The sequence below is a fragment of the Scyliorhinus canicula genome, chromosome 2, assembly GCF_902713615.1.
Source record: "Scyliorhinus canicula chromosome 2, sScyCan1.1, whole genome shotgun sequence".
Classification (NCBI taxonomy): domain Eukaryota; kingdom Metazoa; phylum Chordata; class Chondrichthyes; order Carcharhiniformes; family Scyliorhinidae; genus Scyliorhinus; species Scyliorhinus canicula.
Window position 1 is genome coordinate 85,925,682 of NC_052147.1, and position 22,534 is coordinate 85,948,215.

Below are 22,534 nucleotides of genomic sequence, written 5' to 3' on the forward strand. Positions count from 1 at the left end.
GAGAAGCAAGTGGTGAGCTGCTATCTTCAACCGCTGCAGTCCATTTGATGTAGGCACAGTCGAGTGCTGTTAGGAAGTTCCAGGATTTTGATCCATTGACCGAGAAGGAATGGTGAGGGAGGCGGTGGCACAGTGGTATTATCGCTGGGCAATAATCCAGATCCAGGAAAATGCTCTGGAACCACGGATTTGCATCCCACCATGGCAGATGGTGAAATTTTAATATTTTTATTCTCCATTTTCACATTTTCTTCAGAATTTACACCCCACCAACAAACAAGTAAACGGTAACAAATACAATGTCAATAACAACAACAATCCCATCCTCCCACCACCCCAAACAACGGCCCACCTGACAATATAAGCATCAAATAAAACAAACCCTCCCAAGGTGGAAAAAAAAAGGGAAAAATAAAAATAAATCAGGAATCACCATTGACATGTATAGTCCAGCCTCCCAACCCCCTCCCCTAATATTTAACATCACCCAATCCCGAAAGAGTACTGTGAATGACACCCATGAATTGTAGACACCCCCCACCCCCCTCCCAGACTCCTCCCCTCCACTTTCTCTTGTAAACTCCCCCCAACCTCAGTTCCTTCCCCCAACTTTTCACCCCGGCTAGACTCACCAAAACCTATTCTGCCAGGCACCGATGGCCGGAAGCCCCTCCCCCCACCTCACTCCCATTCACTGGCTGGCTTTAACCGGCCAGCGTGGAGGCCCCCGCCCGGGTCTCCTTCCCCCTTGCCCAGTCCCAGGAAAATCAAGAAATCCCCTTTAGCACACAAACCCTGCATACACACCCAAGCCCCAAAGAACTATCATTGCAAGTGAAAGTCCCATCTCTTCCCTTGTCCAAATATACATAGCGTCGACTTGTTTAGTACATACACCAACACGCAGTGAAAAAATAAAGTTACATGAGTCTAGGTAGGTGGGACCTCTACAAACAGGATGGTCTTCACCTGAACCAGAGGGGTACCAATATCCTGGGGGGGAGATTTGCTAGTGCTCTTCGAGGAGGTTTAAACTAATCCAGCAGGGGGATGGGAACCTAAATTGTAGTCCCAGTGTACAGGATGTTGAGAGTAGTGAGGTCAGGGATAGGGTTAAAAGTTCGAAAGAGGGCACCGGCAAGCAAGACGCTGGTTTGAAGTGTGTCTACTTCAACGCCAGGAGCATCCGGAATAAGGTGGGTAAGCTTGCAGCATGGGTTGGTACCTGGGATCTCAATGTTGTGGCGATTTCGGAGACATGGGTAGAGCAGGGACAGGAATGGTTGTTGCAGGTTCCAGGATTTAGATGTTTCTGTAAGAACAGAGAAGATGGTAAAAGGGGGGGGGTGTGGCATTGTTAATCAAGGAAAGTATTACGGCGGTAGAAAGGACGTTTGAGGACTCGTCTACTGAGGTAGTATGGGCCGAGGTTAGGAACAGGAGAGGAGAGGTCACCCTGTTGGGAGTTGTCTATAGACCTCCGAAGAGTTCCAGAGATGTAGAGGAAAGGATTGCAAAGATGATTCTTGACAGGAGCGAGAGTAACAGGGTAATTGTTATGGGGGACTTTAACTTTCCAAATATTGACTGGAAATACTATAGTTCGAGTACTATAGATGGGTCAGTTTTTGTACAGTGTGTGCAGGAGGGTTTTCTGACACAGTATGTAGACAGGCCAACAAGGGGCGAGGCCACATTGGATTTGGTACTGGGTAATGAACCCGGCCAGGTGTTAGATTTAGATGTAGGTGAGCACTTTGCTGATAGTGATCACAACTCGGTTATGTTTACTTTAGCAATGGGCAGGGATAGGTATATACCGCAAGGCAAGAATTATAGCTGGGGGAAAGGCAATTATGATGCTATTCGGCAAGATTTAGGATGTATAGGATGGGGAAGGAAACTGCAGGGAATGGGTACAATCGAAATGTGGAGCTTTTTCAAGGAACAGCTACTGCATGTCCTTGATACGTATGTACCTGTCAGGCAGGGAGGAAGTTGTCGAGCAAGGGAACCGTGGTTTACTAAGGAAGTTGAAGCACTTGTCAAGAGGAAGAAGAAGGCTTATGTTAGGATGAGACATGAAGGCTCAGTTAGGGCACTTGAGAGTTACAAGTTAGCCAGGAAGGACCTAAAGGGAGAGTTAAGAAGAGCGAGGAGAGGACACGAAAAGTCGTTGGCGGATAGGATCAAGGAAAACCCTAAGGCTTTCTATAGGTATATCAGGAACAAAAGAATGACTAGAGTAAGATTAGGGCCAATCAATGATAGTAGTGGAAAGTTGTGTGTGGAATCAGAGGAGATAGGGGAAGCGTTAAATGGATATTTTTTGTCAGTGTTTACACTGGAGAAAGACAATGTTGTCGAGGAGAACACTCAGGTTCAGTCGACCAGGCTAGATGGAATTGAGGTTCAAAAGGAGGAGGTGTTAGCAATTTTGGAAAAATGTCAAAATAGATAAGTCCCCTGGGCCAGATGGGATTTATCCTAGGATTCTCTGGGAAGCCAGGGAGGAGATTGCAGAGCCTTTGTCCTTGATCTTTATGTCGTCTTTGTCGACAGGAATAGTGCCGGAAGGCTGGAGGATAGCAAATGTTGTCCCCTTGTTCAAGAAGGGGAGTAGAGACAACCCTGGTAATTATAGACCTATGAGCCTTACTTCGGTTGTGGGTAAAATGTTGGAAAAGGTTATAAGAGATAGGGTTTATAATCATCTTGAAAGAACAAGTTGATTAGCGATAGTCAACACGGTTTTGTGATGGGTAGGTCATGCCTCACAAACCTTATTGAGTTTTTTGAGAAGGTGACCAAACAAGTGGATGAGGGTAAAGCGGTTGACGTGGTGTATATGGATTTCAGTAAGGCGTTTGATAAGGTTCCCCACGGTAGGCTATTGCAGAAAATAAGGAAGTATGGGATTGAAGGTGATTTAGTGGTTTGGATCAGTAATTGGCTAGCTGAAAGAAGACAGAGGGTGGTGGTTGATGGCAAATGTTCATCCTGGAGTTCAGTTACTAGTGGTGTACCGCAAGGATCTGTTTTGAGGCCACTGCTGTTTGTCATTTTTATAAATGACCTGGAAGAGGGTGTAGAAGGATGGATTAGTAAATTTGCAGATGACACGAAGGTCGGTGGAGTTGTGGATAGTGCTGAAGGATGTTATAGGATACAGAGGGACATAGATAAGCTGCAGAGCTGGGCTGAGAGGTGGCAGATGGAGTTTAATGCGGAAAAGTGTGAGGTGGTTCACTTTGGAAGGAGTAACAGGAATGCAGAGTACTGGGCTAATGGCAAGATTCTTGGTAGTGTAGATGAACAGAGAGATCTCGGCATCCAGGTACATAAATCCCTGAAAGTTGCCACCCAGGTTAATAGGGCTGTTAAGAAGGCATATGGTGTGCTAGCCTTTATCAGCAGGGGGATTGAGTTTCGGAGCCACAAGGTCATGCTGCAGCTGTACATAACTCTGGTGCGGCCGCACCTGGAGTACTGCGTGCAGTTCTGGTCACCACATTATAGGAAGGATGTGGAAGCTTTGGAAAGGGTTCAGAGGAGATTTACTAGGATGTTGCCTGGTATGGAGGGAAGGTCTTACGAGGAAAGGCTCAGGGACTTGAGGTTGTTTTCGTTAGAGAGGAGAAGGCTGAGAGGTGACTTAATAGAGACATATAAGATAGTCAGAGGGTTAGATAGGGTGGACAGTGAGAGTCTTTTTCCTCGGATGGTGATGACCAACACGAGGGGACATAGCTTTAAATTGAGGGGTGGTTGATATAGGACAGATGTCAGAGGCAGTTTCTTTACTCAGAGAGTAGTAGGGGTGTGGAACGCCCTGCCTGCAACAGTAGTAGACTCGCCAACTTTAAGGGCATTTAAGTGGTCACTGGATAGACATATGGATGAAAATGGAATAGTGTAGGTCAGATAGGTTTCCGATGGTTTCACAGGTCGACGCAACATCGAGGGCCGAAGGGCCCGTACTGCGCTGTAGTGTTCTATGTTCTATGAGTCTACATTGATACACAACCATTTCTCAATTCTGCCACAGTCCTTCTGCCTTCGCAAACTCCTCCGTTGCTTCCGCCGTCCCAAAATAAAAGTCCTTGGATTTGTAGGTGACCCTCAACTTAGCTGGATATACTATGCCGCACTGCACGTTGCTGATGTACAGTGACTTCTTCACCCGGCTGAAGGCAGCCCACCTCCTCGCCAGCGCCACCGTAAAGTCCTGGTATATGTGTATACCAGGTCCAGCGCACTGCACCACCCGCTTCTGCTTTGCCCAGCACAGGACCTTCTCTTTCACGCTACGGAAACACACAGTTACTACTCTTGGCGGCTCACTCGTCTTTGGTACAGGCCTCCACGACCGATGAGCCCGATGCAGTTCATATCGGGAGGCATCGTCCTCCCCCCCGGGGTCTGGCCTACATGTGATTCCAGTTCTACAGCAATGTGGCTGACTCTTAACTGATGCTCTCCTTGTAAGCGATGTCCACATCCCATGCAAGAATGAAACAAAAATATATAGTTCTATTCAGATGTTGGTTGGTTTGGAGGGGAACTTGCAGATTGTGGTGATTCCATACATCTTTATCATAGATATCATAGAATTTACAGTGCAGAAGGAGGCCATTCGTCCCATCGAGTCTGCACCGGCTCTTGGAAAGAGCACCCTACCCAAGGTCAACACCTCCACCGTATCCCCATAACCCAGTAACCCACCCAACACTAAGGGCAATTTTGGACACAAAGGGCAATTTATCATGGCCAATCCACCTAACCTGCAGATCTTTGGACTGTGGGAGGAAACCGGAGCACCCGGAAGAAACCCACGCACACACGGGGAGGATGTGCAGACTCCACACAGACAGTGATCCAAGCCGGAATCGAACCTGGGACCATGGAGCTGTGAAGCAATTGTGCTATCCACAAGGCTACCGTGCTGCCCTTGTTCTTCCAGGTGATTGAGGTTTGGAAGGTGCTATTGAAGGAGCCTTGGCGAGCTGCTGCCGTAGATCTTTTTGATGGCATACTCTGTTGGTAATATGTACCAGTGGTGGATGGGGTGCCAATCAAGTGGCTTCTTTGTGCTGGACAATATCAGATGGGGGAGGAGGGTGGTCTCAATTTTCTTCCTCAAGGGGTCACGTCTAGCCCTGGGAGATTGAGTGAGTGTGAGTCTGTCTTATGGCCAGTCTCAGATTTATCACTCACTCTCACCATCAAACACCAACACATAGACACGGACCCACCTTTTCACACCCTGTGGATTTTTATGACTTTTTAAAAAATGTAACAGTTTATTGCTGTGACATTGCTCAGCAATTTCCATCACACCTCTTTTAAAAAAAAATCCAGCTTGTTGTTATGCCAAACCTGATTATTCCAAAACTTGCTTATCGGCCCCTTGAGTGAGAAAAATATGCAAATGTGGGTCCCCGGAGCAAAAAGACAAGCCTGTACCTGAGTGTTGTTGGAGCTGCACCAATCCAGGCAAGTGGAGAGTATTCCATCACACTCCAGACTTGTGCCTTGTAGATGGTGGGCAGGCTTTGGGGAATCAGGACATGAGTTCCTTGTCACAGAATTCCCAGCCTCTGACTAACCCTTGTAGCCACAGTATTAACATGGCCAGTCCAGTTAAGTTTCTGGTCAATGGCAATGCCCAGGATGTTGATGGAGGGAGATTCAGCAATGTTAAGGCCATTGAATGTCAAGGGGATGTTTAGATTCTCTTGTCAGACCTGATCAATACCTGGCACTTATGTGGCATAAATTTTACTTGCCACTTATCAGCCCAAGCCTCAACATTGCCTAGGTCTTGCTGCATTTGGACAGGGACTGCTTCAATATATATTTTTATATGCCGTTAATTTTTTTTTTTAAAACCTTTTCAATTACAGAAAGAGCAAAAGCAGCAACTCCTTTACCAGCAGGCCTTGAAGCTCCAACAGGAGAAAGGCCTCTCACTGACCTCTTCCAATGGCTTGGCAGCACCATTTTCTGCTAACAGTGTCCCAACGTCTGTTATTGTCAGCAGTGGGATTGGATCTGCAGTACAAACAAGCAGCATCCTCGTGCCAGCAAGCACTGTGTTAATGGAGCCCAAAAACCAAACAGTCTTACCTCAAAGTCAGCCCAGCCACTTCCTGCCAGCTTTGGCAAGCCAGGTATGAATTGATTCCTAGTCACAGCAGCTTTAATTGCACAATTACATGTTCATTTCCTTTGCCTTGGAACCAAACCAGGAGGAATTCAACTAATAAATTTGTTGCTAAGGTTGTGATATTGTGGCTAAAATGATTCATTTATTGAAGCTCAGTCTGCCCTCTGTCAGATTATTATTGCTATCTTCCTTCAAAGTAATAACCACTTGCATTTGTATAGCATCTTTAACATTGTAAAATACCCTAAGGACTGTATTCAGACAATAATTTGTCGGGCCACGTAAAGGGCAAGTAATCAAAAGGTGGTTAAGGAGTGCCTTAAGGAAGGGAAAGGCGGAAAGATTTCCAGCATGAAAGGAGGCTTTTCGGCCCAGAGTTTCTGTGCCAGCTGACAATTAGCCATCTAGCCCAATCGCACTTTCCAGCTCTTGGTCTGTAGCTTTGTAGGTTACAGGACTTCAATTGCCGATCCAAGGATTTAAAAAATGTTGTGAAGTTTTCTACCTCCTACCAGCCTTTCAGACAGGGTGAATTCCAAATCTCTTCCAAGGTCTCAAGGGGAAAAAGATCCCCCTTGAATCCTTTCTAAAACCACTTAACTCTTGCCCAAAACCCATGCTCCTAGTTTTGGACACCTCAGCTAAGAGGAAAAGGGTATTTCCTCTGCACTCTACCTAAACCATCATGTTTTATATCCTTTAGTTTGGCTTCCCTTCAACTTCCTCTGTTCCAGAAACAACCCGAGCCTATTCCTCATAAATAAAATTCTACCATCCAGGCAGCATCTTATAAACCTTCTGTATCCTTTTATAGTGCAATCACATCTTTCCCACTGTGCGGTGAGCAAAACTGTATGCAATACTGCTGCTATAGCCTAACCAGTATTTTATACAGTTCCAGCATAACCTCTTAGTTCTTAGCTTTATTAGCTGAAGCGTAGAATACACGTACCCCTATGTCTTTTGGCCATCTTATGCCCTTGTCCAGCCACCTTCAAGGATCTATGGACATGGATTCCAAGGTCCCTCACTCGGTACCGTGCCATTTATTTTTATTGTTAGCCTTCCCCAAATACATTCCCTTACACTTCCCCAGATTAAATTCTATTTGCCATTATTCTGCCCACGTTGATATCTTCCCGCAGGCTCCACTTCCTTCATTATTGACAACAAGGCCTATTTTTGTATCATCTGCAAACTTCTTAATTGTAGACCCTGCATTCAAGTCCAGATCATTGATGCACATTACAAAAAGCAATGGGCCTAGTGTCCAAAATTGCCCTTCGTGTTGGGTGGGGTTGCTGGGTTATGGAGATAGGGTGGAGGTGTGGACTTGGGTAGGGTGCTCTTTCCAAGAGCAGGTGCAGACTCAATGGGCTAAATGGCCTCCTTCTGCACTGTAAATTCTATGATTCTAGTACGGAGCCCTGCAGAAACCCCCAGAAACAGCCTTCCAGTCACCCAGTGACCATTAACCTCTGCTTCCTGCCTCTGAGGCAATTTTAGATCCAACTTGGCATTTGCCTTGAAAATTTTATTTTCATAACTAACTTTTACCATTATGATTAGTCTGCAATGTGGGACCATATCAAAAGCCTTGCTGAAATCCATTTGGAGAACATTAAATGTACTACCCTCATTGACCCTCTTTGTTACTGCCTCTAAAATGCAATCATATTCAGACAATCCCTCAACAAATCTGTGCTGACTATGTTTATAAGTGAGAAGTTATCCTATACCCTTATAACCTTCTCCAATAATTTTCCAAAAATTACAGACTGATTGATCTGCAATTACACAATCTATCTCTTTCTCTTGCTCCAAACAGTAGTACAACGTTAGTTGTTCTCCCAGTCTGGTGACACCACACCTGTAGCCAGAGAGGATTGGAAAATGATGGTCAGAGCCTCCACTATTTCTTCTCTTGTTTCCCTTAACAGCATTTCATCCAGGCTTTATTGGCCCTCTCTTTCGTGGAAACAGCTGCAAAGTCTTCATTAGAAACCATACCATCATCCTCCATCTCCACACACCGGTTAACCTTATGCTCCCTATAGGCATTACTCTTTCTTTCATTATCCTTTTGCTCTTTTTATATTTATAAAAGAATCTTCGGGTTTTCCTTGCATTTAACCTGCCAAAACGTTTTTCATTCCCTCTCTCTGCTTTCCTGGTTTCCCTTTTAATTTCACCACCACACTATTTATACCCTGGATTTGTTTTGCAGTATTAAACCCTCAGTATCTGAAATCAGCGTTCTGTTTTTATAGTATCCCCGTTTGGCATTCAGGTGGCTCTATATTTGCTGGTTCCACCCTTTCTCTTTAAGGGAATATACTTGCCTTGAACTCATACTATCTCTTCTTTGAATGTTGCCATTCATCTGGCATTACCGGGCAGCACGGTAGCATTGTGGATAGCACAATCGCTTCACAGCTCCAGGGTCCCAGGTACGATTCCGGCTTGGGTCACTGTCTGTGCGGAGTCTGCACATCCTCCCCGTGTGTGCGTGGGTTTCCTCCGGGTGCTCCGGTTTCCTCCCACAGTCCAAAGATGTGCAGGTTAGGTGGATTGGCCATGCTAAATTGCCCTTAGTGTCCAAAATTGCTCTTAGTGTTGGGTGGGGATAGGGTGGAATTGTTGACCTTGGGTAAGGTGCTCTTTCCAAGAGCCGGTGCAGAATTGATGGGCTGAATGGCCTCCTTCTGCACTGTAAATTCTATGATATTAATTTACTTTCAAGTAGCTGTTTCCAGTTCGCTTCAGCTAAATCACAGCTCAGTTTAGGAAAATCCTGGAACTCCCTTCCTAACAGCACTGTGGGTGTATCTACACCACATGGACTGCAGCGGTTCAAGAAGGCAGCTCACCACCATCTCCTTGAAGGCAATTAGGGATGTGCAATAAATGCTGGTCTAATCACATCACGGACAGAATAAAAAGAAAAACTGAAGGCCAGTTGTAGGGATGGTTAGATTTTTCAGCAGGTCTGGCAGCATCGCAAAAAGAACGGAGTTAATGTTTTTGGTCGATTTACATCTCGAAAAGATACTGACATAAAACATTGACTTTGTTTCTCTTTCCATTGATGCTGCCTTCTCCATTAATGCTGAGTATTTTCTGGTTTTGTTTGACATTTCTAGTGTATGTAATATTTTGTTTTGCAGGTGTTGGAATTTTGTTGGGTTTAGGTATTAACTGAAGCAGGTAGAGAGTTCAGGTATGGGTCAGCCATGATCTAAGAATAGCAAGCATGCTCGAGGGGCTGAATGGCTTCCTCCTGTCTTCGAACAATAGCCTGTTTACATTTTCTGTACCAGAGAACGATACAGGGACTTGTGACTAAAGAAAGGGTTGGACGGTAAAACCATCACAGGTTTCAGGAACCCTGCACTCCCAATGCTACATTGTTAAAAGGTACACAAAACAATACTGATGGTCAAATTGATTTTAATATATGTGAACTGTACCTTTTATTAAATGGTCATACTTTACTGTTAATCCAGGCATCTCGTAGGCAGTTTTTCTTTGACCTCTTTTATTATTGCAATACAAATACATAAAGTTTGCTTTTCTGTTTAATTGACTTTGCCACTGAAAGGTCAGGATGTGTTTCAGCGATTTTGAATGCTCTCCAGCAAGTACCAAGGGAGTGAGGAATTTACTGAGTTACCTGAGTCAAAGGGACACTTAAAATAGTGCATTTGAAATTAATTCTTGCATGATGACAAATGGTTAGCTTTAATTTTCAGGTATAAACATGAATGTTATAATGTACATTGATTAAAAAATATCTATTTACGGGTGGACCACATGGTGCCACTCGTTTTATGATCCATCTTTTATCCTGTTTGCCTGGCACATGCTCACCTAATCCAAGAGTTAAAACTTGGTAGTATGTCCCTGGATGACTTTTGGATAAGTATTAGAGAGAAAATGCTGAAGAATGCAAAAATGTTGGATTTGACAGGGGTAGAACGGGTATTTCAATATGGCGACGGGATCCTCAAGCGGTCTCTCAACCCAGTGTTCTCTGAGGCGCTGAAAATGATGATTGCAAACATCATCTGAGAAATTGATTAACGACTCGGTTTTCTGACCCAAAAGTTCTCATAAAGTCGAGCTGCAGAATACTAATAAAAGGCTTGATGAAACAGAGGAATTAATCCTGAATGTTGAAAATATTGCTTTCTCTGCTGAAGCCCTTATGCATTACTTGGAAAACCAGCTACGTGGCTTGTCAGAAATCCTGGAAGATTTGGAGAACCGAGGCTGGAGAAAGAATATCCGGGTAGTTGGTCTGCCAGAAGGAGTGGAGGGTAAGGCTCCTTTTCAGTTCTTGGCTGCCATGTTTTCTTAAGCTGGATGTGAAATCTGAGCGTTTCAAATTGGAAAGAGTGCGCTATATCCTGTCTCTGAGGCCAAGGGAATGCACTGTATCCTGTCTCTGAGGCCGAGGGAACGCACTGTATCCTGTCTCTGAGGCCGAGGGAGCGAACTGTATCCTGTCTCTGAGGCCGAGGGAGCGAACTGTATCCTGTCTCTGAGGCCGAGGGAGAGCACTGTATCCTGTCTCTGAGGCCGAGGGAGAGCACTGTATCCTGTCTCTGAGGCCGAGGGAGAGCACTGTATCCTGTCTCTGAGGCCGAGGGAGGGCACTGTATCCTGTCTCTGAGGCCGAGGGAGAGCACTGTATCCTGTCTCTGAGGCCGAGGGAACGCTCTGTATCCTGTCTCTGAGGCCGAGGGAACGCACTGTATCCTGTCTCTGAGGCCGAGGGAGGGCACTGTATCCTGTCTCTGAGGCCGAGGGAGAGCACTGTATCCTGTCTCTGAGGCCGAGGGAACGCTCTGTATCCTGTCTCTGAGGCCGAGGGAAGGCACTGTATCCTGTCTCTGAGGCCGAGGGAGGGCACTGTATCCTGTCTCTGAGGCCGAGGGAGCGAACTGTATCCTGTCTCTGAGGCCGAGGGAACGCACTGTATCCTGTCTCTGAGGCCGAGGGAACGCACTGTATCCTGTCTCTGAGGCCGAGTGTACGCACTGTATCCTGTCTCTGAGGCCGAGGGAGAGCACTGTATCCTGTCTCTGAGGCCGAGGGAGAGCACTGTATCCTGTCTCTGAGGCCGAGGGAGGGCACTGTATCCTGTCTCTGAGGCCGAGGGAACGCTCTGTATCCTGTCTCTGAGGCCGAGGAAACGCACTGTATCCTGTCTCTGAGGCCGAGGGAGGGCACTGTATCCTGTCTCTGAGGCCGAGGGAGAGCACTGTATCCTGTCTCTGAGGCCGAGGGAACGCACTGTATCCTGTCTCTGAGGCCGAGGGAACGCTCTGTATCCTGTCTCTGAGGCCGAGGGAACGCACTGTATCCTGTCTCTGAGGCCGAGGGAGGGCACTGTATCCTGTCTCTGAGGCCGAGGGAACGCACTGTATCCTGTCTCCGAGGACGCGGGAACGTACTGTATCCTGTCCGAGGGAACGCACTGTATCCTGTCCGAGGGAGGGCAATGTATCCTGTCTCTGTGGCCGTGGGAACGCACTGTATCCTGTCTCTGAGGCTGAGGGAGGGCACTGTACCCTGTCTCTGGGGCCGAGGGAGCGAACTGTATCCTGTCCGAGGGAGGGCACTGTATCCTGTCTCTGAGGCCGAGGGAGGGCAATGTATCCTGTCTCTGGGGCCGAGGGAGCGAACTGTATCTTGTCCGAGGGAGGGCACTGTATCCTGTCTCTGAGGCCGAGGGAGGGCAATGTCTCCTGTCTCTGAGGCCGAGGGAGCGAACTGTATCCTGTCTCTGAGGCCGAGGGAGGGCACTGTATCCTGTCTCTGAGGCCGAGGGAGAGCACTGTATCCTGTCTCTGAGGCTGAGGGAGGGCACTGTACCCTGTCTCTGGGGCCGAGGGAGCGAACTGTATCTTGTCCGAGGGAGGGCACTGTATCCTGTCTCTGAGGCCGAGGGAGGGCAATGTCTCCTGTCTCTGAGGCCGAGGGAGCGAACTGTATCCTGTCTCTGAGGCCGAGGGAGGGCACTGTATCCTGTCTCTGAGGCCGAGGGAGAGCACTGTATCCTGTCTCTGAGGCCGAGGGAGGGCACTGTATCCTGTCTCTGAGGCCGAGGGAGGGCACTGTATCCTGTCTCTGAGGCCGAGGGAGAGCACTGTATCCTGTCTCTGAGGCCGAGGGAGAGCACTGTATCCTGTCTCTGAGGCCGAGGGAGGGCACTGTATCCTGTCTCTGAGGCCGAGGGAACGCTCTGTATCCTGTCTCTGAGGCCGAGGGAACGCACTGTATCCTGTCTCTGAGGCCGAGGGAGGGCACTGTATCCTGTCTCTGAGGCCGAGGGAGAGCACTGTATCCTGTCTCTGAGGCCGAGGGAACGCTCTGTATCCTGTCTCTGAGGCCGAGGGAAGGCACTGTATCCTGTCTCTGAGGCCGAGGGAGGGCACTGTATCCTGTCTCTGAGGCCGAGGGAACGCACTGTATCCTGTCTCTGAGGCCGAGGAAACGCACTGTATCCTGTCTCTGAGGCCGAGGGAGGGCACTGTATCCTGTCTCTGAGGCCGAGGGAGAGCACTGTATCCTGTCTCTGAGGCCGAGGGAACGCTCTGTATCCTGTCTCTGAGGCCGAGGGAAGGCACTGTATCCTGTCTCTGAGGCCGAGGGAGGGCACTGTATCCTGTCTCTGAGGCCGAGGGAACGCACTGTATCCTGTCTCCGAGGACGCGGGAACGTACTGTATCCTGTCCGAGGGAACGCACTGTAGCCTGGCCGAGGGAGGGCAATGTATCCTGTCTCTGTGGCCGTGGGAACGCACTGTATCCTGTCTCTGAGGCTGAGGGAGGGCACTGTACCCTGTCTCTGGGGCCGAGGGAGCGAACTGTATCCTGTCCGAGGGAGGGCACTGTATCCTGTCTCTGAGGCCGAGGGAGGGCAATGTCTCCTGTCTCTGAGGCCGAGGGAGCGAACTGTATCCTGTCTCTGAGGCCGAGGGAGGGCACTGTATCCTGTCTCTGAGGCCGAGGGAGAGCACTGTATCCTGTCTCTGAGGCCGAGGGAACGCACTGTATCCTGTCTCTGAGGCCGAGGGAGGGCACTGTATCCTGTCTCTGAGGCCGAGGGAGAGCACTGTATCCTGTCTCTGAGGCCGAGGGAGGGCACTGTACCCTGTCTCTGAGGCCGAGGGAACGCACTGTATCCTGTCTCTGAGGCCGAGGGAGAGCACTGTATCCTGTCTCTGAGGCCGAGGGAACGCTCTGTATCCTGTCTCTGAGGCCGAGGGAGGGCACTGTATCCTGTCTCTGAGGCCGAGGGAACGCACTGTATCCTGTCTCCGAGGACGCGGGAACGTACTGTATCCTGTCCGAGGGAACGCACTGTATCCTGTCCGAGGGAGGGCAATGTATCCTGTCTCTGTGGCCGTGGGAACGCACTGTATCCTGTCTCTGAGGCTGAGGGAGGGCACTGTACCCTGTCTCTGGGGCCGAGGGAGCGAACTGTATCCTGTCCGAGGGAGGGCACTGTATCCTGTCTCTGAGGCCGAGGGAGGGCAATGTATCCTGTCTCTGGGGCCGAGGGAGCGAACTGTATCTTGTCCGAGGGAGGGCACTGTATCCTGTCTCTGAGGCCGAGGGAGGGCAATGTCTCCTGTCTCTGAGGCCGAGGGAGCGAACTGTATCCTGTCTCTGAGGCCGAGGGAGGGCACTGTATCCTGTCTCTGAGGCCGAGGGAGGGCACTGTATCCTGTCTCTGAGGCCGAGGGAGGGCACTGTATCCTGTCTCTGAGGCCGAGGGAGGGCACTGTATCCTGTCTCTGAGGCCGAGGGAGAGCACTGTATCCTGTCTCTGAGGCCGAGGGAGAGCACTGTATCCTGTCTCTGAGGCCGAGGGAGGGCACTGTATCCTGTCTCTGAGGCCGAGGGAACGCACTGTATCCTGTCTCTGAGGCCGAGGGAACGCACTGTATCCTGTCTCTGAGGCCGAGGGAGGGCACTGTATCCTGTCTCTGAGGCCGAGGGAGAGCACTGTATCCTGTCTCTGAGGCCGAGGGAACGCTCTGTATCCTGTCTCTGAGGCCGAGGGAAGGCACTGTATCCTGTCTCTGAGGCCGAGGGAGGGCACTGTATCCTGTCTCTGAGGCCGAGGGAACGCACTGTATCCTGTCTCCGAGGACGCGGGGAACGTACTGTATCCTGTCCGAGGGAACGCACTGTATCCTGTCCGAGGGAGGGCAATGTATCCTGTCTCTGTGGCCGTGGGAACGCACTGTATCCTGTCTCTGAGGCTGAGGGAGGGCACTGTACCCTGTCTCTGGGGCCGAGGGAGCGAACTGTATCCTGTCCGAGGGAGGGCACTGTATCCTGTCTCTGAGGCCGAGGGAGGGCACTGTCTCCTGTCTCTGAGGCCGAGGGAGCGAACTGTATCCTGTCTCTGAGGCCGAGGGAGGGCACTGTATCCTGTCTCTGAGGCCGAGGGAGAGCACTGTATCCTGTCTCTGAGGCCGAGGGAACGCACTGTATCCTGTCTCTGAGGCCGAGGGAGGGCACTGTATCCTGTCTCTGAGGCCGAGGGAGAGCACTGTATCTTGTCTCTGAGGCCGAGGGAGGGCACTGTACCCTGTCTCTGAGGCCGAGGGAACGCACTGTATCCTGTCTCTGAGGCCGAGGGAGAGCACTGTATCCTGTCTCTGAGGCCGAGGGAACGCACTGTATCCTGTCTCTGAGGCCGAGGGAGGGCACTGTATCCTGTCTCTGTGGCCGAGGGAACGCACTGTATCCTGTCTCTGAGGCCGAGGGAACGCTCTGTATCCTGTCTCTGAGGCCGAGGGAGGGCACTGTATCCTGTCTCTGAGGCCGAGGGAGAGCACTGTATCCTGTCTCTGTGGCCGAGGGAACGCTCTGTATCCTGTCTCTGAGGCCGAGGGAACGCACTGTATCCTGTCTCTGAGGCCGAGGGAACGCACTGTATCCTGTCTCTGAGGCCGAGGGAGGGCACTGTATCCTGTCTCTGAGGCCGAGGGAGAGCACTGTATCCTGTCTCTGAGGCCGAGGGAGGGCACTGTACCCTGTCTCTGAGGCCGAGGGAGGGCACTGTATCCTGTCTCTGAGGCCGAGGGAGGGCACTGTATCCTGTCTCTGTGGCCGAGGGAGAGCACTGTATCCTGTCTCTGAGGCTGAGGGAGGGCACTGTATCCTGTCTCTGAGGCCGAGGGAACGCACTGTATCCTGTCTCTGAGGCCGAGGGAACGCACTGTATCCTGTCTCTGAGGCCGAGGGAGGGCACTGTATCCTGTCTCTGAGGCCGAAGGACCATCAACATTCAAGCCTATAATAATCTTTTCCACAATTTTAAAAATTGCCAGAGGGTGCTGGAGACAGTGAAGTGTGCGAGACCTGGCTCCATGAGGGAGGATCTTTTTCCAGGATTTTTCAACAACGACGCAGCTGAAGCGCCAGGACTTCGATGTAGTTCAAAGGTGACTCAAAGCGGAAATAATTATGCCATGTATTATCCTGCGACCCTGAAAGTGATATCCAAAAACTCAGTTAAGTCTTTTGTTGATCCTTCTAGTGCCTTGGCCGTTGTTAAGTCCATAGAGGGCAAGGAACTGGACTGCTAATCTGCAGCTCAGGAAATTTGAAATCCGGACTTCCTCCTTGTCATGTTGTTGTGTGTCTGATTTCATTGTCATTTGTTCTGCTTAGTGAGAGGTGTTAACATTCAAGCACTACCAGAGCTGGAGCATCCTTCCCCGATGAACTGAACAGGTTCCATGCCCGCTTTGAACAGTCAGCCAACACATCAGTGCCACCCTCCCCAACAGCCTTGGACACACTCATACCCACTATTACAGCCTCAGAGGTAAGGGCTGCCTTCTTGAAAGTGAACCCGCGGAAAGCGACGGGTCCCGACGGAGTAATTGAGTGAGCACTCAGAGCCTGCTCTGACCAGCTGGCAAGCGTATTCGCAGACATCTTCAAAGCCTCACTCCTCTGTTCCGACGTCCCCACCTCCTTCAACAAGACCACCATAATACCAGTACCAAAGAAGAACAAGGTAGTCTGCCTCAATGACTACTGGCCGGTGGCCCTGACGTCTGTTATCATGAAATGTTTTGAGAGGCTAGTGATGAGAAGGATCAATGCCAGCCTCCCAGACGGTCTCGATCCACTGCAGTTCGCATATCACTCCAACCGGTCCACAGCAGATGCTGTCTTCCTGGCTCTACAATCAACAGTTGAACACCTCGACAATAAGGACACCTATGTCAGATTGCTGTTCATAGACTACAGCTCCGCCTTGAACACCATTATCCCGACAAGACTTATAACCAAACAGATTGGACTTGACCCCTCGCTGTGCAACTGGATCCTTGACTTCCTCACCAACAGACCACAGTCTGTCAGGATAGGCAACAGCACCTCCTCCACAATAGTCCTCAACACCGGGGCCCCACAAGGATGTGTGCTCAGTTCTCTACTGTACTCCCTGTACAGACACGATTGTGTTGCAAGATTTAACTCCAATTCAGTCTATAAGTTTGCAGATGATACGTCTGTGGTTGGTCGTATCTCAAACGATGAATCAGACTACAGAAGGTAGATCACTTGGTTGCATGGTGCACCGAAAACAACCTCGACCCCCCCCTTACATCTATGGCTCCAAAGTGGAGATGGTCGATAGCTCCTGGGGGGTCACCATTACCAACAGTCTGTCCTGGTCCACTTACGTTGATGCAACAGTCAAGAAAGCCCAACGTCCCTACTTCCTCCGAAAGCTAAAGAAATTTGGCATGTGTGCATTGATTCTCACAAACTTCTACAGATGTTCCATAGAGAGCATCCTATCCGGCTGCATCACAGCCTAGTATGGCAACTGCTCGGCCTAAGATCGCAAGAAATTGCAGAGTGTAGTGAACTCAGCCCAACGTATCACACAAACCTGCCATCCCCGCATTGATTCTGTAAACAGCTCCCGCTGCCTCAGGAAGGCAGAAAGCGAACAGTGGCAGCGTGGCCTAATGGATAAGGTGTCTGACTTGGGTGAATCTAGCGATGATATCAGGAAGGCAGATAGCATATCAGAGACCCCTCGCACCCTGGCTTTGCCTTCTTCTAGACCTTCCATCAGGCAGAAGATAAAGAAGTCTGAAGACCTGAACATCCATACATAGGAACAGCTGCTTCCCCACAGCTACTAGACTGCTCAACGACTTCCCCTCGGACTCATCTGTTCCCTGTAAGAACACCATTCACGACACCCTATGCTGCTCTTGCTCATGTATTTGCTTTGTTTGGCCCCTTATTCCGCACTGTAACCAGTCACTGTTCCTCGATGTACCATTTGTCAATGTTCTCTGTTGATTATTCTTTTTTGTCCACTGTGTACGTTCCCTTGCCGCAGAAAAATACTTTTCATTGTACTTCGGTACATGTGACAATAAATCAAATCAAAATCACTGTAATGATTGTCTTTTATTTGTCCTGATGTTCCAGGGATTATTCATGGTAGCTGTGCCGCGTGCCTGTTATGCTGACTGTTTTGATATCCTCTTTAATCATGGCAGAACCGGAACTTCCGGAGGTGACATGTAGGTGGAATTCGCACGTTGGGTGGCTCATGCTTTTTCCTTTTGGCCCTTTTCGCTGAGAATTTGGGGAGGATTTTATATGATCGATTGTTAGAAATGTTGTGACAACCAAAGGATGTTGAAATCCCAGAGAAAGAGCTCCGGGGGGGGGTTGGGGGGGGGGGGGGGGGGCGTGGAAAGAGGGGGAGAGAGTTCAGCGGGGGGGGAAGGATGGTGGGAGCGAGCACGCCGGGTAGGGCGCCGCCCACAACAGTGGATAAGCTGCCCGAAGTGATGGCGGGGGAGTTTCAGCGGCTGTTTTCCAAGCATTTCGATAGGCATCAAAGGAGATGATGACCGTGCTCAAGGAGTGGGTGGATGTTACTCTTGCCCCGGTAAAGGAGGCCTTGGCAAAAACATCGTCAGAGGTACGGGAGCAAGGAGAGGTGTTGAAGGGAGTGGATGAGGCATTGTTGCAGCACAGCGACCAGTTCACCTCAGTGAGTGAGGAGTGACTGCAGTGAGGAGCTGCAGAGGGTGGTGGAGAGTAACAAAGGGGTGAGAGCCAGTGAAGGACCTGGAGAACAGGTCTCAAAGACAGAATCTAAGGATCGTGGGACTGTCTGAGGGCTGGTGATCGAAGTATTTTGCAGAGATTATCGGCATATTGTTGTCTGAAATCAAAGACGAATGAACTACCAAGAGCCCTGATAGTCTCCTTTCACAGCTATCAGGTGAAGGAAAAGATGTGACTGGCGAAGCTGAATCGAGAGGTGATGTGGGAAGGTGGTGGTATTCACATATACCAGGATCTCACAGCGGAGCTTGACAGAAGGCAGGTGGTTTTTTTTCTGGCTAAGGCTGCGTTGCATAAAAGCAAAGTGAGGTTTGGGGTGGTCTACCCGGCGAAGCTGAGGGTCACACATACTCCAGGGACTTATACTTTGAGGATCCAGAGGCGTTCGTGAAGGCTGAAGGATTGACTCTATTGAGTTTGGACTTTGTTGTTATCTTTTTATCTTTTTTCCTTATGGTTTGGGGAATTTGGGATAATTTGTTGGGATTAGTTTCTTCTTGGATTGAGGGATTATTATGTTGGGGGTTTGGAAGGTCGGGGTGTTGGTTTTCGTTTTGATATTGGGTGGGAGTTCTGGCAGGGGTCATCCTTTATATTGGCTAGTGAATGGGAACGAGGTGGAGGGAGGAGCCGGGGTGATTGGAATCTGTATGAACCAGGTTTTGATGGGCCTGGGAGGTGTGAGTGGTGGGGAGATGGGGACGATACTGGGATAAATGGTTTTGAGAGGAAGTGGCTAGGGGGCTTTTGGGAAGGGGAGAAGGGGTGAGAGGTAGGTGGCTGACGGTGACTAGAGTTAGGGTCAGGAGAGCGGTTATGGCTGATTGGAAGGCTGTGGGTGGGCTGTGAGACCCTCAGTCCATTTGGTAACATGGAACATGGGAGGGCTGGGGGAACCGGTGAAGTGAGCAAGAGTTTTCTCGCATTTGAAGAGCTTGAAAGCCCACGTGGTGCTGTTGCAAGAGACCCATCTGAGGGTGAAGATCCAGGAGAGGCTTAGGAAGGGCTGAGTGAGTCAGGTGTTCCACTCGGGCTTTGATAGAGCCCGGGGGCAGCGATTCTGGCGGGTAAGAGAGTGAGGTTTCAGATGGAAACAATGCTGATGATCTGTTGTTGTATATCTCCAACCTGGGCTCCTTGGTGGAGGATATAATAGGACTGCTTCGGAGATTTGGGGATTTTTCAGGCTGTAAGTTAAATTTCGAAAAGAGAGATTGTTTTGTGGTGTCTTCAGGACGGCTGTAGATTTGGGGGGGGGGGGTTGCCATTTTTGGGGGCACTACCCATTTTAGGTACTTGGAAGTGCAGGTGGCTCGGGATTGGGCCCAGCTCCATAAATTGAATTTTACGAGCCTGGTGCTTAGGGTCAAGGCAGATTTATTGAGATGGGACAACCTTCCACTATTGTTGGCAGGCCGGGTGCAGGCGGTTAAGATGAACATTTTGCTGCGGTTTTTAATTTTCTTCCAGTGCCTACTGGCCTTTTAGCCGAAAACGTTTTTTATTGAGGTAGAATGGTTGATTTTGTTGTTTGTGTGGGCGGGTAAAGTGGCAAAGATTAGGAGGCCATTACTTCAGAGTGGGCGACAGTCAGGGAGTCTGGCCCTTCCAAACCTGATGTATTATTATTGGGCGGCGAACATGGAGAAGGTGAGGGGCTGGAGTGGGGAACCGGAGGCTTTGTGGGTGAGGATGGAGGCAGGTTCTTGTGAGGGTTCGAGTTTTCAAACACTGGCAACGGCACCACTCCTGTTTTATCTCGGGAAAATTTTGGCAAGTCTGGTGGTGGTGACCACGTTGAAAATATGGAGGTAATTTCGACAGCACTTTATGTTAGGGGCGGGGTCGAAGTTGATGCCGATCCGAGGGAACCATGGGTTTGAGCCATTGAGGGTGAATGCTAGGTTTCGGGGCTGGGAAGAACGAATGGGTGATGGAAATGAAGGACCTATTTCTAGAAGAGCAGTTTGCAAGTTTGGAGGAGTTGGGGAGAAGTTTGAGAACCCGGGGGGGAGGTTATCAGGTATATACAGGTGAGAGATTTCGCGAGAAAGGTTTTCCTGACTTTACCGGTGGCACCACTTACCTCATTGTTGGGGTTGATGCAGCTAAATGTAGTACATAGAGAGCACCTGACGAAGTCTAGGCTGAGCCGGTTGTTTAAAAGAGTGCAGGATACTTGTGAGCGGTGTGGGAGGGGCCCGGCCAATCACATGCATATGTTCTGGTCCTGCCCTAAGTTGATGATCTTGCATGTGGATTTGGAGCCCAGTATCCTGGACGCCATATTTGCGGTGTCGGACTTGCTGGAGCCGCAGATGGGAGAGGGGGCAGATGTTTTAGCCTTTACATCGTTGATCGCTCACAGGTGGGCCCTGTTGGGGTGGAGGTCAGTTGCTCCGCCCTGTGCCTCGGTGTGGCTGAGGGTAGCACGGTGGCATTGTGGATAGCACAATTGCTTCACAGCTCCAGGGGGGTCCCAGGTTCGATTCCGGCTTGGGTCACTGTGTGGAGTCTGCACATCCTCCCCGTGTGTGGGTGGGTTTCCTCCGGGTGCTCCGGTTTCCTCCCACAGTCCAAAGATGTGCAGGTTAGTTGGATTGGTTGTGATAAATTGCCCTTAGTGTACAAAATTGGCCTTAATGTTGGGTGGGGTTACTGGGTTATGGGGATAGGGTGGAGTGTTGACCTTGGGTAGGGTGCTCTTTCCAAGAGCCGATGCAGACTCGATGGGCCGAATGGCCTCCTTCTGCACTGTAAATCCTATGATATCTATGATCTGATGGAATTTTTGCATCTGGAAAATTTGCTTTGAGGGGGGCGAGTGAGGGGTTCCACAAGAGATGGGGTTTGTTTGTACTACATTTCAAGGAGCTGCTCACCGTCAGCTATTAAGTTGGGGGTGCAAAGTGAGGTGTTTGGTTGAAGTTACTGGGGGGAGTTGGGGATTTGTGTTGTTTGTTCTTTGCAATGTTGGGTGTTAAAAAACTTGAATAAACATATTTTCAAAAAAGAATCATGGCAGAACTCAGTGGGTGGAGGGTGCATGTCTTCACGGGTGTGTTCAAAATGCAGGGCCTTGTTGGTTTTTGTCTTCTCCTCCTTGTTCAGGAGGTTGTCTCCTGATGATAATGACAATAGGGTTAGCACTGCAGTCCTCACCATTGTTGAGGAATGACCCCTTAGAACTATTGGGGTTGTGATTTTTTTACATTTTGTTATGTTGGGTTTCTATTTTGGCGATATCCTGCTTGGTGCAGACAGGTCTTTTATCTGTGAGAAGACCATGTTTGGGACGTTTTGGTGCTTCTGGTGTAACTTGAGATGGGGGAGAGCTGTTCTGGCTCATGCCTGAATGTGGTGCGAAAATCCTCGTTGGAATTCTCCGTTCCTGAGACTAAGTGTTGACGCCGGGGCACGATTCGTGGAGTTCTACGACAGCAAAACTGGCGCTGCACCTGGACCGAGTCAACGACCGTTAAGGGGCTATCACCGGTGCCATGTGGAATACGATCGATTCCAATGAGAAACAGTGCAAGATTCGCCAGATTCGCGATTGACATCAGGAGGCCGACAAGCTGCAGCCGCATATAAAAACTTCACTCCCCACACACGCCATCCCAACCAACAAGATGAGTGCAGTACCTCATTTTACCGACAGCGAGCTTGAGGCTCTGCTAGACGCCGTGAAAGAGAGACAGGTGGTCCTGTACCCCAGCCCAGGAAGGAGGCTGCCAGCTGTCACTATTTGCCTTGGCGCAGCTGGCAGAGGCTGTAAGCTCTGTCAGCAACACCTAATAGGAGGGGATTGGAATATGGTCAAGAGCCGAGGATGGACAAATCACAGTCGCGCCGGTTGTGGGTAGAGGGGCCGGCCGGGCTTATGAGGTAGATGAAAGGAGGGGTGGACTCATGGAGGCTTTTGCACCCAAGGGAGGGGGAGTATTCATTCTTTGCCCCCATTCACAAAGTATATTCGAGGATAGACCTTTTTGTGGTAGGAAAGGTATTGGCTGGGATTAGGGCATCAGAGTATTCGGTGATAGTGATTTCAGACCATGCCCCACACTGGTGGACATGGTCCTGGAGAGGGGAGCAGCCCAGAGGCCAGGGTGGAGAATGGATGCAGGGTTGTTGGGGACCGTAGCTTCTGTGATAAGATCGGGAAAGTGATTGAGTAGTATGTAGGATTTAACTGTACAGGGGAAGTACCGCAGGTGCTGGT

General features: G+C 49.7%; 1 protein-coding gene across 11 annotated transcripts in view; it reads left to right on the forward strand.

Annotated features, from left to right (window-relative positions):
* LOC119955584 (BRD4-interacting chromatin-remodeling complex-associated protein-like) overlaps positions 1-22,534 on the forward strand; it is a 358,633-nt gene that overhangs the window by 211,947 nt on the left and 124,152 nt on the right. For 10 of the 11 annotated variants that reach the window (XM_038781953.1, XM_038781963.1, XM_038781974.1 and 7 more), the window contains one exon: positions 5,907-6,173. The exons of the other annotated variant lie outside the window; for it this stretch is intronic. In XM_038781953.1, coding sequence (XP_038637881.1) covers positions 5,907-6,173 — 267 coding nt within the window. The remainder of the gene's footprint in view (positions 1-5,906; positions 6,174-22,534) is intronic. 11 annotated transcript variants of the gene reach the window in all.